The following is a 15,851-nucleotide window of genomic DNA, read 5'->3' as shown; positions in this document are numbered from 1 at the left end:
AGAAGGCGAGCGCACGCCCACGCGTGACCTTTATCCAACTCGCTGCACCCTGAAAATAGAGCAGAAACGCCGAGTCAGCAGAACGACATCGAGCGGAGCTGGTGCAAAAAAAAAAAAACGATGTTTTGAAGTCGCACGAGTGTAATTCTGCAGGCAATATAGACATTTTAATGGGGGGCTGAAGAGAAACATGTCCTACATTTTTAGATCTTACTGCAAAATAAACAAAACTTTATCTGCCTTCCAGAATAAAAACGATGGATTTTAAAGAATTGTATAAATTTTTACTGTAAATTCTTCATTTGAACTGAAAAATCCTCAACCACATTCTTTAAATTCGGTTCTTTCCTCGATTAGATTTTTGTTTCCAACACCGGTTTTGTGTGACAAATCAAAATGAGTATTTGTAGGAAAGAAATAACGGCCACTACTGTTTTATTTTTTCGTAAAATAGCTTTGTTTTTTTTTATTTGTGAATTTACATCGATTAGCCATACAATCTAAAGCAAGTTCATTAGATTACAATTTATATACGTTGTAGATTTTTTTTTTCTTTTTCACAGGTCACGAGAATTTAGGCTCACACACTTGCATGTGAAAGCAGGAAAAAAAAAAGACGACAAAAACAAAAATGGAAGGCAACAGAGAAAATATAAGCGTTAGTTTAATAATAAAATAAAAATAATAGGAATAAAAGGTGCAAACGGTTCCGATCCGAGAAAATCGAGGCGTTCGATTGAAACGCGCGTAAAGTGGTTAATAAACCGTGTAAATATCTGTAAACTAATAAACACAAATATGAACGAGTATAAAGGAAAAATTAACTGCAAACAGGAAACAACAATACAGCAATTCAAACATGCACGAGCTTCTCTTTTCCTCCGCACGTGAAAGCCGACGTGCTATTTACACAGCTAGGAGATGACTCATGACTCCGCCTCCAACATTCGCTTCACATTGCTCGCTGGGATCGATCGCCTCGAGACGACTCGGATTTGTTTTATTTTTCCTGTTTAAAACTTAAAGTGTGAAAGTCGCTCGGAGACGAGGGACGAGAATGAATCGGATACTTAACCCTTTTTTCTGAAAAAAAAAAAGCAAAAAAAAATTTTTTTAAGTTTGAAGGGACAAAATTTTGGAAATAAAAAAAAAGAGCTGCCTGAACACTCGCCACTTAAGAAAAAGAAACATGCGTCACTTTCCTTTTTTTTTTTAATCTCACATTACGTACTAAATAGTGTAAAAGCTTTGATGAGGGCTGGAATTTGGGGGGGAGGGTTTTTTTGGAATTTGAATTGATTTTGAAATTTAAAAAAAAAATTATTTCCAATCTCCTGCCCCAAAAACCCTCCACAATGTCAGTCAGGTTCCACTGAAAATTTGTTCCGTTGTTTTTTTTATCGCTTCGGAACAAAATAAATTTGCGCACGTTCTTTTTCTGCTGCTGGATTTATGAAAAAGCAGGCAGCTGAACGAACCTTTGTCTTCAGATCATCATCATCAACACACCATGCCAACATTCAACAAAACTAGAACTCGTTCTCGCTGTGGGCTTTTTCTTGAGATCTTGCGCTTCGTTTTAAAGAAATTTATACACTGTATTTATTTCTTTCAGCTTCTTTCTCCTTCCTGCTCTTTCCTCTGACTTTCCTGCCTTCTCGATCACTTCCTGGGAATCTTTCAGAATCCAAAAAAATAAAAAATAAAATAAAAAACTCATCCGTATGCACGAACTTCTGTTCGTATTTCTCTCTATATAGTTATATATAATATAAACTACGGTAAAAGTGCGGCACAAAAAAATAAACTGTTACTTCATCGCCAGTTTACGCTTCTGTAGCGTTCTATACGTGTGTGTGTGTGTGTGTGTGGTTTAGTCGAAGAAAGAAGAAACGGCGAGTAAAAACTTTCTGTAAAAAGTGTAAAAAAAAAAAAAAAAGAACGATTACAGACGAGTTAAGGGACTGAAGGTGAACCGGGTAATGAAGAGAACAACGAGATACACTTCACTAAAACGTGACGTATTGTGTGTGTGTGTGGTTAAATTTTGTGTGTTTGAATTGCTGTATAAGGTGTATGTGTGTGTGTGTTTAGTTTCGAAGAAGAACCAGTTGACCAGGTTTTTTTTTTTTTCCTTTTTCTAGCACAGTTCCATTAAAGCCTCGCTCGCGTTCACCTTTCCAAAAAATATGCTGAAGTGAACTGAAAACAAACGCAAATAACGACATGGGTAAACAGACAGACAGACAGACGGACAGACAGACGTCTCTGCCCCAACTCCTCGTCTCTCTCGTGGCTCAGGCCTCCACCTTCTCTTTCTTCTTGCCCTTCTTGAGGAACGACGGCGTGCGGAATTTCTTCTTCTTCTTGCCGGGCGATTTGGAGGGCGAGCTCTCGGGCGAGAGGACCTCCTCGATCTTCTCGCTCGTGATCTCCACGCTCTCCAGGCGCTTCAGCAGCTCCTCGTCGCCGCCGCCGCCGCCGCCGTCCTCGCCGTGAGAGCCCTTTCCGTTCAGCAGCGCGATCGTGTGGTTCTCTGAGGAGAAAAGAAACGCGATAGTGAAAAAAAAACAAACAAACAAACAAACGATCAGAAAATAAAAACACACACAACATGCATTCGAACAGGACTTAAAAAAATTATAAATAAATAAATAAATAAATGATTTGGGAAAACTTTTTTTTTCCTTTTCTCAATAATTATTGAATTATTTAAGGAATGATGTAAGGAACACGGACACAATGGATGATATTATACTGTAATATATATAAATAATACTGGATTTCATTCCCGAGTTACAAATTGAAATTGATGCTCATGCATTTTTTTTTTTTTTAATTGTGAGAAAAAAAAAAGGATTCATTTATTGATTTTAGGAAGTGAAAATTTTTTATTTTTATTTTATAAAAAAAAAAAAAGAAATGGCAATAAAAAATTTTCTTGAAACTACATGTGTTATTTATTTTTCGGTAAAAAAAAAAAAAGAAATGGCAATAATTTTCTTGAAACTAGATGTTATTTATTTTTCGGTAAAAAAAAAAAATTTTGATTTGAAATTAAATAAATACATTTTAATAAATACATTTTCAAAAATCCGATAGCTAAAAATATGTTTTGGAGTAAAATAAAACAAACTTCTTCTTCTTCTTCTTTCGGCTGCTCCAATTAGGATCATCCGTCTCCATACCACCCTGTCCTCTACATCTGCCTCTTTTACACCAACTACCTGTATGTCTTCTCTCACCACATCCATGAACCTCCTCCTTGGCCTTCCTCTTTTCCTCCTACCTGGTGTCTCCATCCTCAGCATTCTTCTACCAATATAATTCATGTCCCTTCTCTGCACATGTCCAAACCATCTCAATCTCGCCTCCCTCACCTTGTCACCAAAACATCCTACACGCGCTGTCCCTCTAATAAACTCATTTCTAATGTCCATCCTCGTCACTCCCAACGAAAACCTTAACATCTTCAGCTCTGCTACCTCCAGCTCCACCTCCTGTCTTTTACTCAATGCCACTGTCTCTAATCCATACAACATCGCAGGTCTCACCACAGTCCTATAAACTTTCCCTTTCATTCTTGCAGATACCCTACTATCACAAATCACTCCTGTCACTCTTCTCCACCCACTCCACCCTGCCTGCACTCTTTTCTTCACTTCTCTAACACACTCTCCATTACTTTGCACTGTTGACCCCAGGTACCTGAACTCCTCCACCTTTTCCAGCTCTTCTCCTGCAACCGCATCACCCACTGCCCTCCCTCTCATTCACACACATGTACTCTGTCTTACTCCTACTGACTTTCATTCCCCTTCTCTCCAGCGCATATCTCCACCTCTCCAGGCTCTTCTCAACCTGCTCTCTACTCTCACCACAAATCACAATATCATCTGCAAACATCATAGTCCAGGGAGACTCCTGTCTGACCTCGTCCATCAACCTGTCCATCACCACTGCAAACAGGAAAGGGCTCAGGGCCGATCCTTGATGCAGTTCAACCTTCACCCTGAACCAGTCTGTCGTACCTACTGCACACTTCACTGCGGTCACACTGTCCTGCACCACCCTCACATACTTCTCTGACACACCTGACTTCCTCATACAATACCACAACTCTTCTCTTCACCCTGTCGTACGCTTTCTCTAAATCCACAAATCCACAATGCAATTCCTTCTGTCCTTCTCTATACTTCTCCATCAACATCCTCAAAGCAAATAATGCGTCTGTGGTGCTCTTCCTCTGCATGAAACCATACTGTTGCTCACAGATGGTCACCTCTTCTCTCAGCCTGGATTCCACTACTCTTTCCCATAACTTCATGGTAAAATAAAACAAACAAACAACATAAAAAAAAAAAAAAACTGCCAGTAAACTAATTTAATTAAGTGATGGCCAAACGATACCATTAAACAAAAAGTTCTAACACTAATCCAAACAGGAACATTTTAGCTAGCTAGAGGAGTTTGATAAGGAGCCCCGCTAGCTTTAACACTAGCATGTTAGCCACTGAGGCACTTTTCACAGCAGTGAGCAGTATTTCGGAACGAAGGTCCACTTGCGCTGTTCAGGAAACACATTTTCGATTGAGTAAAGCTAGCGTTCTTCCAGTTACGCTAATCGTATTTACACTAGCGGTCGGTACGTTTGTTTGGCTGATGGTTTATCTGGAAGACTCGAAGGATTTTCTAAACCTAGCAAACGTTACCATCGTAGCTGCGGCATAAAGATGCAAACTTGACATTTTTATTTCCGGATTTAATTTACAAATATACATACCAAATGAGTCCACAGAATTCTGTAAATACAGTGCACTTAAACAACAATCACACACACACACACACACACACACACACACACACACACACTGAGGTGTGTGAAGAAGCATCTACCTTCTTTAGCAGGTGTGTGTAGTGGGGACTGAGATTGTGAGGCGGATGGTGAGAGCGTGGAAGCATCATCAGACGTTAGCTGATCCTGCTCCTCCTCTGCAGCCGTGAGTAGAGGAGGGATTAGTACACACACACACACACACACACACACACACACACACACACACACAGTTAAACACAGAGACCGGTTAGAGAGACATGCAGTTTCTGAGGGGTGAAAACCAGAGCACCAGGTTTCAGCTCCTGGAGATTGGCGTGTGTTCAGTCTGTAACTGTTGCTCGCTTAGCATGCGCGGTTAGTTTAGCTAACATCGACTGATTGTTTTCAGCTGAGGACGCCATCTGAAGAAACCGTTAAGAAAAAAAAGAAATCTGTTGGGGGAAAATGAACGAATTTCTATAGCGGTAAGGATGCGATAAAGAAGAGTTTGTTATTGCATAGAGACGTTTGGGATGCAAACGTTTTGATTGCAGCAATTCGTGCAGCACGCAGGATTAGTGTGTAAGGGGGGGTGGGGAATGAAAGGGTATTCGGGGACGTGCCGTCAAAGAGCTGGGGACACGTTAAAGGTGACCATTTCGCCAAGAAATATGTCGTGTTCGCAAACAACTGGGTCACGGACGGTTTCTGAGGGGGCACGTCCTGAAAATTCAATGCAATGGCAAGTGTTCCCACGTCATTGATTTCCCAATGCTCGTGTAAGCCAGTGTGTGGGCCTTTACACACGTTAGTGACAGCAGACTGGATTGTAGTATGTGTCTATTGATCAAGTGTCTACGACGGGAGTAGCTCCTGTGATTAGCATCGACAGGCCTGACTCTGAGTGTGTGTGTGTGTGTGTTAGAGAGAGTGTATGACTCATGTGTATGTGTGCAACAGTGTAGTTTTATTCATTGAGATGACACACAGTAGCGTGAGACGTGTCGAGATGATGAAATCGAAGCAGGACGTGGCTCAATTTACGTAAAAAACCCTACGACTGCTATACGGAGCTAAACGTCTGGCTAGCTAAATGATTAGTGGCCGCTTTTTACATGATTGTAAACCGCTACCTACCTCGGGCTACGTCCTAAATGACTTTACGTTAAATAGCTACGACCCGTAGGGACATCGGTGGTGGTAGACACAAGTAAAGTGGTGGACGGAGAGCTAGAATCATTTTTGGATACTAAAAACTAGAACTATAAAGGCTAGCTAATTTTGTGGTTTAATAATTAGGTAGACTAGCCTTGATCAAAAATAAATGAACAAACAATTGGATCAAACCAACAATTCTGTCTGAAAATTTCAACAAAACCAACAAGAAACAAATGGATCAAAAGTGGATTTTCTGAATGAAACTTGTTTACTAATTGTGTGTGTGTGTGTGTTTGTGTTACCATCAAGCCCAAGCTGCTGGTGCTCTACTTGATGCTTGCAGTCCAGGTCCCTCTCGCTGAGCTCGCTGAAGGGGTTGGGCGGCAACTGTTCCGCCTCCTCTTCGTCTCCACCTGTGTACGGCTACATGTGTAAGAGACAAAAGCACAACGCGTCAGGGAGTGTAAACACAGCGCTTCAGCTCCACACACACCCAGAGCAAAAATGACAAGCAGTCAGATTATATCCAAATAACAACAAAACAAACACAGACAACACCGACGACAGGGATTAGAGTATAATAGCTTCAGAAATCCGGACACATGTCTCATGGTCACGCCCCGGAATCACCGAAACTTACAGGAACAATAACTACAGCGTACACACACACACACACACACACACACACACACACACACACACACACACACACTGTGCAAAATGTCAGATAATAAAAATGCCCTGAATTGAGGCAGCACAGGTGCTAAGTACAATAATAGTGTGTGTTTTTGTGTGTGGGGTGATGATGGTGGCAGAAACAAACGCATCAAATAATAATCAACGAACTGAGAAACCAGAGAGCTGCTCTGTTCGCGCAAAACGCAAGTACATTTCAGAAAAATCAACACCCACAAACACAACACTCAATGCTGAATGTTGGAATCTGGCGGCACCCAGTGAACATGAGTGGAACTGCATGGCTTTTTCAGTTCACTAAAGCAGAAATGCCCAAAACAGGGCCAGGGGTTAAAGTTGGTCTGTGATGGAGGCCGGTGATTTATTTCACCATGCTATATACAAGGAACTAAAATCGATCTTCACTGAGCAGACGTTCAGTCTGATGTACTTTAACAAGTGTTTAAACATACACAGGTGTGAAGATCATAAGGCAGCTGCATCACAAGTCAGAAAAAAACAAAACAAAAACAAAAACAAAAAAAGGGAGCAGCTTCATGTCCCATCTGATGATAGAGATAACTGATAATACAAGCATGTGGCTGTACTGCATAGCTTGAATAGCTGAATCAGGTATTGCACTGTAAATGGGATCGTTTCGGGTTTCACGTTATTGAAATTTCACTGAAATGACGAACTTTGAAAATAAAACTGTTGGACTTGGGATAAGATAGATTTATGTTAGGTCTTCTATTTATTTAGTTACTATTAAATATAATATTAAATAAACCACGGCTCGAAATCGAGTATATTTAGCACAAATAAAAAAAATAAAAAAAATGCTATTTTAAAATAATTCTTTTCACATTAATTAATCGGTGAACTAATAAATCATTTTTGTAAAAACACTAATGATCACGTTCATGTTCCTGTAGGTTAGTTTGGCGACACCCGGCGGTCAACAGGAGAACTACAAGTTACTGTTCCAAACTCTGCAGTCTTTCCCTTGTGATTAGAAAACAGTAGCAGTGAATTCGCTCTGTAAGGGAATTCGATTACCATTAATAGAAAAGTGAATGGGAAGGTGGAGCCATAACAATATTTAAGAAGGATAAAGGCTTACCGGTGGTCTCTCCACAATGATGCCGGCTAGAAGCTGAGACTGAGGGCCGGCGGACATCATGTCAAATCGATTCTGCTCTCGGATCTGAAACGGGCAGAAAGAAAGGGAAATCTTAATCCAGATATAACAGAAGACTAATATTTTCTTTAATCAACACTTGGAATTTCTATGTATTTTTATTTTTTTTCCCAAAATGAAAAAATTCCACAAAAAATAGGGTTAAAAAAAAAAAAAATTTTAATACATAAAAAAGAGACGCACTTTATTCCTCTTTAGCAGAACCTCGTTTGGGTTGGTGTTTAGAGGGACAAACTGGTTTGGGTCCTCGATGCGGATCGGTGTCCCACTGCTGCTGCCGCCATCTTCCGCCCTCATCCACTGAGAGAGAGAGAGAGAGAGAGAGAGAGAGAGAGAGAGAGAGAGAGAGAGAGAGAGGGGAATAAGAAAACACTCTTAATTTAAATTCTACTGCAAAAAAACGTATGCTCAAATATTACATAAGACATGAGTATGACATCATTCAGATTGCCCTACCATAAAAAATGGGGAATAAAAAAAATTACTTGGTTGTAAATAATATAAATATACCATAAAAGTTAGTTTGATGTTCGACTGATATTTAGAAAATTGTATAATTATAGAAATTCTAAACGAATCACATTTTCTATTTCCAGTGACGCCAGGGATGCAGAAATATTGAGCAGAAATCATACACAGATGTAAATTATATATATATAATAAATCGGATGCAATCTGATAAGTTGGTTCAAGGAGTGTGATGCTTAAACCTGCCACTAGATGGCAGCAAAAAGCAACTGTCGTGTTACACACAGAAACATGGACAAACTGCAATAACGCAACTCTTCTACACAGCCATCCATGTAAAAACAAACACACACACATACACACACCATGGTTCTGACGCGACCGTTTTCCTCGGCTCCGCCTCCTCCATCTGCCACGTTGATCTTCGTGTAGCAGTTGGGTGAGTTGAGCCAGCGGGTTTTCTCCCTCTGCTGCCGCTGCTGAAGGAGGCGCAAGTGGAGGTGGGACGCATCGGTCGGCTCGTCCAATGAGAACGCAGTCACCGTGGCCGGGATCTCCACCTCGCTTTTGTGCCGCGGTTTATCCCGGACCACCGGGACGCGGTAAGCATAGCCTGTCCGGTAACCCTAACACAGAGGAAACGTTAACCCGGGTACATGCAAACAGACAAAAACTCAGCATCTCTCTCCCACACACACACACCATATTGTCGAGCATCCTCATGAGTGACTCGAACTCGAGTTCCCCTATTTTCCACTTGAGCTGAGAGCCCATGTTCACGCCCGCCATGGCCACGCCCTGCGTCCTGCTCTTATACTTCTCCAGGTCCAGCACAATGAGGTTCTCCATTCCCCCTGCGCACGAGAACGCGTTCACCTACGCACACCAGAGTACTATTATTAATCATTTACACGTTTGTCCGCCGGACGTTTTACACAAAGACGTTACATAAACAAGACCAGAACTCAGGGCTGGTTTTTATCTCCAAACCCACACACACACACACAGACACACACACACACACCTGGATCTCACAGGCGAACTGGGCACTGTAAATGTAGTGGAAGGCCTCCTCAATGGTTTCTCCTAAAGCCACTATGCCGTGATTCCTTAGAACGAGCACCTGAAGGACAGCAGGATTAGTGTCCAGATTGTGTGCACATGTGGGTGATTTCTCAGTATCTACTATGTCTAATAATAAATGAGCAGGTTTTCTGATATTAAAGTGGTCTTATGAGCACCTTGGCCGAGGGGCCGAGCGCCTTCTGAAGCTCCGCCCTCTCTTCTTGGTCGTCCAGGCTCCCATTGTAGTTGTAGTAGGCCACGTCTCCGAGGATCAGCGACTCCTGCGAGATGGGCAAGAGGCCGCATTTCATGGACGACACCTGTTTAAAGAGGAAAAAAAAAACAGAAGGGTTTTCATCGTGGACTCCCAGAATGCCGTGGGGTAACAAGACATGACACCATGGCGGTACTCACGGCTGCGGCGGCTGGGGTGTGTAAGTGGATGAGGCAGCGTGCGTCCGGTCTCATGGAGTAAATGGCGGCATGGGGGCTGAAGCCGGCCATGTCAACGCGAAGGTTCGTGGAGCCCTGATCCACCACGTCGCCCAGGATGTTCACCTTCACCTGCATGCCAAGGGGGCCAAATTAAGCTCCTGCTTAATTACATCACTAATACAGCAGTACTACTGAATTTATTTAGGGGTGGCGGGGACAAGCGTGTGAACCTGCTAACAAAACCTGAGCGACAAGGCGAGAAAGCATATACAAGGCAGCGTCATTAAACAAACACCTTCAAACCCAAAGCAAATCAAGGGGTGAGGCATACTTGACTCTACCGCACCCAGAGTGAGGTGTTGCGAATTGCGGCGTAAAAACATGTTAGGGCGCGCTGTTGTTCATCATTGGGGTTGTTCCGGGTCACCGCAACACGTTTTTCCTTTCAATGCTCGCTCTTTATTTAAAATGCCATTCTATCATCGGTAGCTGTTTCCACGCCAAGATCGAGGAAGGGATGAGATGCGACGGACTGTCGTGATTCATTCATTACATAAATCGTCTCTTTGGCAACGTCCCCGCAGCATCAAAGAGGCTCTCTTCGAAAACCGCCGCGCATCATCTACACGCCCACATGCCTTCAAACACGCCGTTATGCAACCGGCAGTATTATGCGCACCAGAGAAAGAAAAAAAAAAGCCTCGGTTCAGTTGAATCCACGCAGGCCAAAGCAAGCAGCTTACAACCTGCAAGACCGTAACTGAACGGCACCTGAAATACAACCCCCATAACGTTACTAATATAAAATTGTCAGGATGGTGAGGTTTTCACAAAATAACACCGTCTGAATGCTAGCGAGCAATGAGCAACAGTATGTTTGTGACTCAAACCCTGATGGTATCACGACTACTGAATTAGGTGGTGCTGTGAATGAAGGCTCACAAGGAACGGCGTGTCAAGGCTAATCACCCGGAGGCACACACACACACACACACACACACACACACGGCGTTCCAGTCTTATCAGCTGATGAACAGGAATTCACCAAAACAGCAACAGCTGCTCCTAGACAAGAACCTTATCGGACGAGCACCATTGTGGGTACTGTACAAACTGGGTTTGGGGAAGGGGTCAAGCAGTCGCTGAAATAGTGTCCGATTTGTACGGCTCAAACGAGTAACGCTGATTCTTGCAAGAACGTTTAAGTAGCTCCATGTTTAATGCTTAAATAATGGTTTCTCAGGTTGTTCGTATCAATCACTAAGAAAGACTTGTGATGGCTTTGCACTAAAAATTTGAACAATGTTACAAGTAACCCCCCTCCCCCCACCTGTGCTCTGACTCATACTCATGTACATATATTAAACCCAGATGGCAATGATTGTGACGTTCACCCCGTCCCGGTCCCCACACAGGCTGGAGTCACGTGTCCTCATAATCCCAACAACTTTTATTTGGTTAACACAGGGTCCTGAAAACGTTAGAAAACCGAGAAACTTTTTTTTTTTTTCCGTACCAGATTAGAAGCTGAAGCCTCTGCAAATGACAGCCCTCTGGGGATGATGAGAATGTGGTCCTGCTCCTTACTGACACGAACCTACAAACGCACACACAAACATCTCATTGCTTTTGTCACACAACAGCTGTGTTGTTGTTTTACTACTAAATATAGCACGTCATCTCGAGTGCCTATATAAATATCCCTTCAGCTTCTGGTCCTAGTTTTCCAAAAGCATCACGGAGGTCACGACACGCCTGAACTGGTCGAAGCCTGATTCTGAAGGTCCTAAAGTTACATTTTCTGGGGACTTAAGGTTTAAAAAGACACCAGTAGAAATCAGATGCATGTTTATCAGGGGCCAGATACCAATTTTTTTAATAACTTTTAAGTTATGTACATTCACTGTAAATTTTAACAAAAGCTTTAACGCATGAATGTTTCCCAATTTGAAAAAGGTACAATAGAAGTAATGCAGACTGATCTTCCTGATACCAGCACGTGAATTAACTTAATCTAGCGGGTTATAGTAAAGCAATAAAATCCAGGCTTACGGTGACATAGGCGTTGGAGAAGTGAGCCCAGCTGAAGAGATCGACGAGCCGGTAGAGGCTGGCCAGTTTACACCGCACCTGCTTCTCCCCCTTCACCATGGAGCCAGACTCGGTGCTGAAGAGATCGTTTATGGGGGACACCATGCCCAGACCTGAGGAGGCAAAATCGCAACAAAAACGTTTAACACTACAAATCCAAAGAAAACGTTTTTCTTCACCAAGGCGACTAGTTACTGCTCTGCTTGTGAGTGAACCCTGAGCAGCACTTGAGTTACTTCACCACACACACACCCTTGTCTACTTCCCCTTTGGAAGTGTGCAACACCCCACCGGCTGCTTGCGCAAATCTCCCACAAGTCAACATTGTTTAGTTCAATATTGTTAATCACGGCGGTCGAACGTGACGTCTCGGACTGATCGGACCCCGAACCTGCAGCCCTGATCAATGATGCAAACGTTATCTTCCATGCTCATAACGACTCTAAACAGTGAATACACTAGGCGAGTAAACAGCCTTTCTCCCCAAGCAAGAGAAAGAGGAGAAGCTGTATCCTCTGGCAAATTAGTTCTGCATTCCAGAGACATAAAAAGGAGATCTGTCCACAGCGTTCCCCTGAACAAACTGTTATAGCAACTCTAACGTGTGGTTTTCACCTGCAAATGTCTAATAACCGTGGTATACTACAGATATAAAGTTCGTAGTGCTGTGTTACAGCGGCAGCCCGTACCACTGTGCTACTCACTGAGGGGGGAGGTGGGGTATCCTCCGATGGAGCTGGCCATGAAGAAGTCGGCGATCTGGCGCAGGGCGAGGAGGCCAGCCGGGTTGTTTCCCTTGTTCATCTGTTCCTGGATCAGGCCTTCCAGCTCGTCCTTAAACGCCTGAGACATGAAACATACAGAAAGAGGGTTGCACAGGACTTGATAAAACTCAGTTTTTGTACAGACTCTTTACTTTAACTTACATTTAAATGTGAAGTATTTTTTCGCATGCCTTATGCCTATGTTTGTGTATCGATCGATCCATCTGTGTAACTAGAGCTATCTTCAGGTAGCGGCACGTAAACAGTAGAATTCGTGTAGCAGCCCATTGCACACAAAGACAGCTCCATGAAGATATGCTTTGCATGGGTTTTAGTGGAAGATTTCCTGCTATAGAGTTCTGACCTCAACTCTGCTGAACAGGATGAACTGGAATGCTGACTGCACCCCAGACCTCCCCACCCAACGACATGAGTACCTGAGGTACTTTTACTGGGTCGTGAAATGACTTCTGTCAAACATGGAGTTCCTAACAGATCATTTTTGCCATGGTATAAAAAGAAGAATCGTGCCCTCCAAAATAAAAGGATTTTGACGCAGGACAACGGAAAATCACACGCCGCAAAAAAACACCAGTGAATTTTTGGTTGCTATGAGCGTAGGGTCAATAGGATGGAGGTCAGGGAATGATGGTGGCCACCATGAATTCTTCTTTTACAGAGAAGAATTCATGGTGTGGCCACCATCATTCCCTGACCTCCATCCTATTGAGAACCTGTGGAGTGTCCTCAAAAGGAAGATCTATGAGGGTGGGTGGCAGTATAACTCAAAACAGCAGCTCTGGGAGGCAGGTAACATGTCATTTGAAATGTAAATAACTGTTTTGTTTTTGTTTTAAATTGTGTTATTTGTACCAGTTTTGAGTTCACTATAACCTTTTCGATGGTTAAAAAAAATCTGCATAATTATTCAGAACAGCATAATTTGTAATAAATTGGCTGCATTATCATTTTCGGAATAGTATACGATTTGCGTAAGTAAACATGAAAGGAGGGAATTTGAGTATGAAGAAGTTTTAAGTCCCCCAAAATGATCCGATCTTTCCGTTACAAGTAGAGAAAGATGGCCGATGCGAGACTGAGGGGAAAAAAGGCGGGGCTTCCAGAGAGTTTATTTTAAATGATTGTTTTTTTTATTGAATTTTCAGTATGACCGTGTAAAAATGAAAACGTGTTAAACTGCGTCACGCTAATTAGCGTCATGTGATGAAAATCGCGATGACGACACGAAGAAGCAGGTTTGTAAACAAACGACTACAAATATGTATACGAATGATATAAAAAGTTAGGGCCAATCTGACACGACTTTCTGTTCACTACGAAGGTTTTTACGATAAAACCCTCTTAAAGGAGACACGACCGCGGTTTAAAGCTCGACTGCGGGAAATTCAACCCCAGAATGTAAAGTTCAAAACACACTGAAGCAGCTCTCGTGATGGAGGCGTGTTAAAAGCAGATTTGGAACACAGCCAGGTTCAGGGGCACGACGCCGTGCCAGACGCCGAGACGCTCGGTGACAGTAATGATGGGTGTCAGGAGTGTGTTGTGACACACATGGTTTCAGTCCCATTCATTATCCTGGACAGCATCTACTGTAAACATGCTCTCTCTCTCACACACACAACGATGATGTGTGTGTGTGTGTTTGTGTACACAGCATAGCACCGTTGTAAAGTTTGGAATTAAGCAAACACACACACACACACACACACACACACACACACACACACACACACACCACCCTGGCATGCGACAACAATCAGACCATGCTGAAAACGCCAGAAAAGAGAATGTGCTTGAATGTTTCAAAACATCTACAAATATCTGTGCATGTGTGTCCAATTTTCTTTCTAGTGCCCCATATGGTCATTTCTCATAACTCAAAATCTACATCATACCTGAGAAAGGTTTCGTAGCCGGAAAGCTAGTGTCAACACTGGGCAACATGAGCAAACCTTACAGAATCTTCTAGAAAACTGCCATGGCCATATATGTAGATATTTACAATTCTTAACGCAAATGCTAGCTGAGCTGAAAGGACATTTAGATGGGTTTTAAGGTTTTGTTCACCCTCTTATCGTTTGCTGAGGTCTGGTGAAGTCTATAGAAGTATGTAGAGGTCTGGTGAAGTCTGTTAAAGTATGAAGAGGTCTGGTGTAGTCTGTGTAAAGTATGTAGAGGTCTGGTGAAGTCTATTAAAATCTGAAGAGGTCTGGTGTAGTCTGTTGAAGTATCTGACAGGATTTTGTTCAGTTGCCGTGTTTGCTGCGTACAGAACTCTTTTACAACAAGTCAAAGAGAAAGACCTTGACAACATGATTCTAGTTCATGAGATTAACAAGGTTCGTTCTCTCTCGAACCATTTCCCATGCGCACTAGGCCTGGGTTCAAGAAAAACACACTCCAGGCTAATTCGACTCGATTTGTTCCCAGCTGCGCTGTTTACATCACCTTAGATTAGGTAATAAGCAACGGCACCAGCAGAGTTAAGACAGTTAACCAAAACACACACACACACACACACACACACACACACACACACACACAGAGTATTGTGCTGAGCGCTTATAAGCACATGTTGGACGTTTTCCCACGTTCCCCCATCCCCAATGCTAAACACTTTCAGCTAAATCCGACGCTGATGGTTTCATGAAATGCAACACTGGAACACAGGTTTTCTGAGGTAACTTCATCTAGCACTAGTCTCTTCTTAAGATAAGTGTAAATAATCTAGCACATATGCAACAAATAATAAAATAAAAAAACAACAACAACCCCTGATTCCTAGCTAGCTTCCCAAAACAGGTTAATTTTGTAAGGATTTCTGTGGGGAATCATATTTCTTTATATTTTAAGATACATCAAATAAACGTTCAGAAATCTTCACTCCTAATGAACGCATAGGTCCTTACAGAAAACTTTCGCCATGTTTAGTTCCTGCTATATGACTATGACCTCCTTTACATGGTCACAACATTATCCACATTTATCCAAGAGCAGCCCAACTAGCGGTTCCCACATTTTTTTTTCTCGTCCTGGACAATTTTGCTGCTATTGTCATGGTTCTGAGTTTCTGATTTGTACACGTCCTGTGTTGTGATATATGATCATGGGAAACTGAACTGGCTTTATATTAGTAATCACACACACAGAACAAACA

General features: G+C 42.5%; 1 protein-coding gene across 4 annotated transcripts in view; it reads right to left on the bottom strand.

Moving 5' to 3' along the window:
* Positions 1 to 433: 433 nt before the first annotated feature.
* The window catches only part of add3a (adducin 3 (gamma) a), a 60,358-nt gene continuing 44,940 nt past the window's right edge, over positions 434 to 15,851 (bottom strand). For 3 of the 4 annotated variants that reach the window (XM_046840195.1, XM_046840198.1, XM_046840194.1), the window contains 13 exons: positions 12,614 to 12,752; positions 11,871 to 12,022; positions 11,335 to 11,415; positions 9,798 to 9,947; positions 9,560 to 9,703; positions 9,343 to 9,441; positions 9,021 to 9,194; positions 8,684 to 8,944; positions 8,034 to 8,150; positions 7,773 to 7,856; positions 6,277 to 6,397; positions 4,897 to 4,992; positions 434 to 2,536 (listed from right to left, as the gene is read on the bottom strand). In XM_046840195.1, coding sequence (XP_046696151.1) covers positions 2,298 to 2,536; positions 4,897 to 4,992; positions 6,277 to 6,397; positions 7,773 to 7,856; positions 8,034 to 8,150; positions 8,684 to 8,944; positions 9,021 to 9,194; positions 9,343 to 9,441; positions 9,560 to 9,703; positions 9,798 to 9,947; positions 11,335 to 11,415; positions 11,871 to 12,022; positions 12,614 to 12,752 — 1,857 coding nt within the window. In that variant the 3' untranslated portion in view covers positions 434 to 2,297. The remainder of the gene's footprint in view (positions 2,537 to 4,896; positions 4,993 to 6,276; positions 6,398 to 7,772; positions 7,857 to 8,033; positions 8,151 to 8,683; positions 8,945 to 9,020; positions 9,195 to 9,342; positions 9,442 to 9,559; positions 9,704 to 9,797; positions 9,948 to 11,334; positions 11,416 to 11,870; positions 12,023 to 12,613; positions 12,753 to 15,851) is intronic. The other variant, XM_046840199.1, reaches the window with a different exon arrangement.

This window comes from Silurus meridionalis, chromosome 26, assembly GCF_014805685.1.
Source record: "Silurus meridionalis isolate SWU-2019-XX chromosome 26, ASM1480568v1, whole genome shotgun sequence".
Lineage (NCBI taxonomy): Eukaryota > Metazoa > Chordata > Actinopteri > Siluriformes > Siluridae > Silurus > Silurus meridionalis.
Note: the sequence above shows the minus strand (reverse complement) of the source record. Positions and strands in the feature narration are given on the sequence as shown.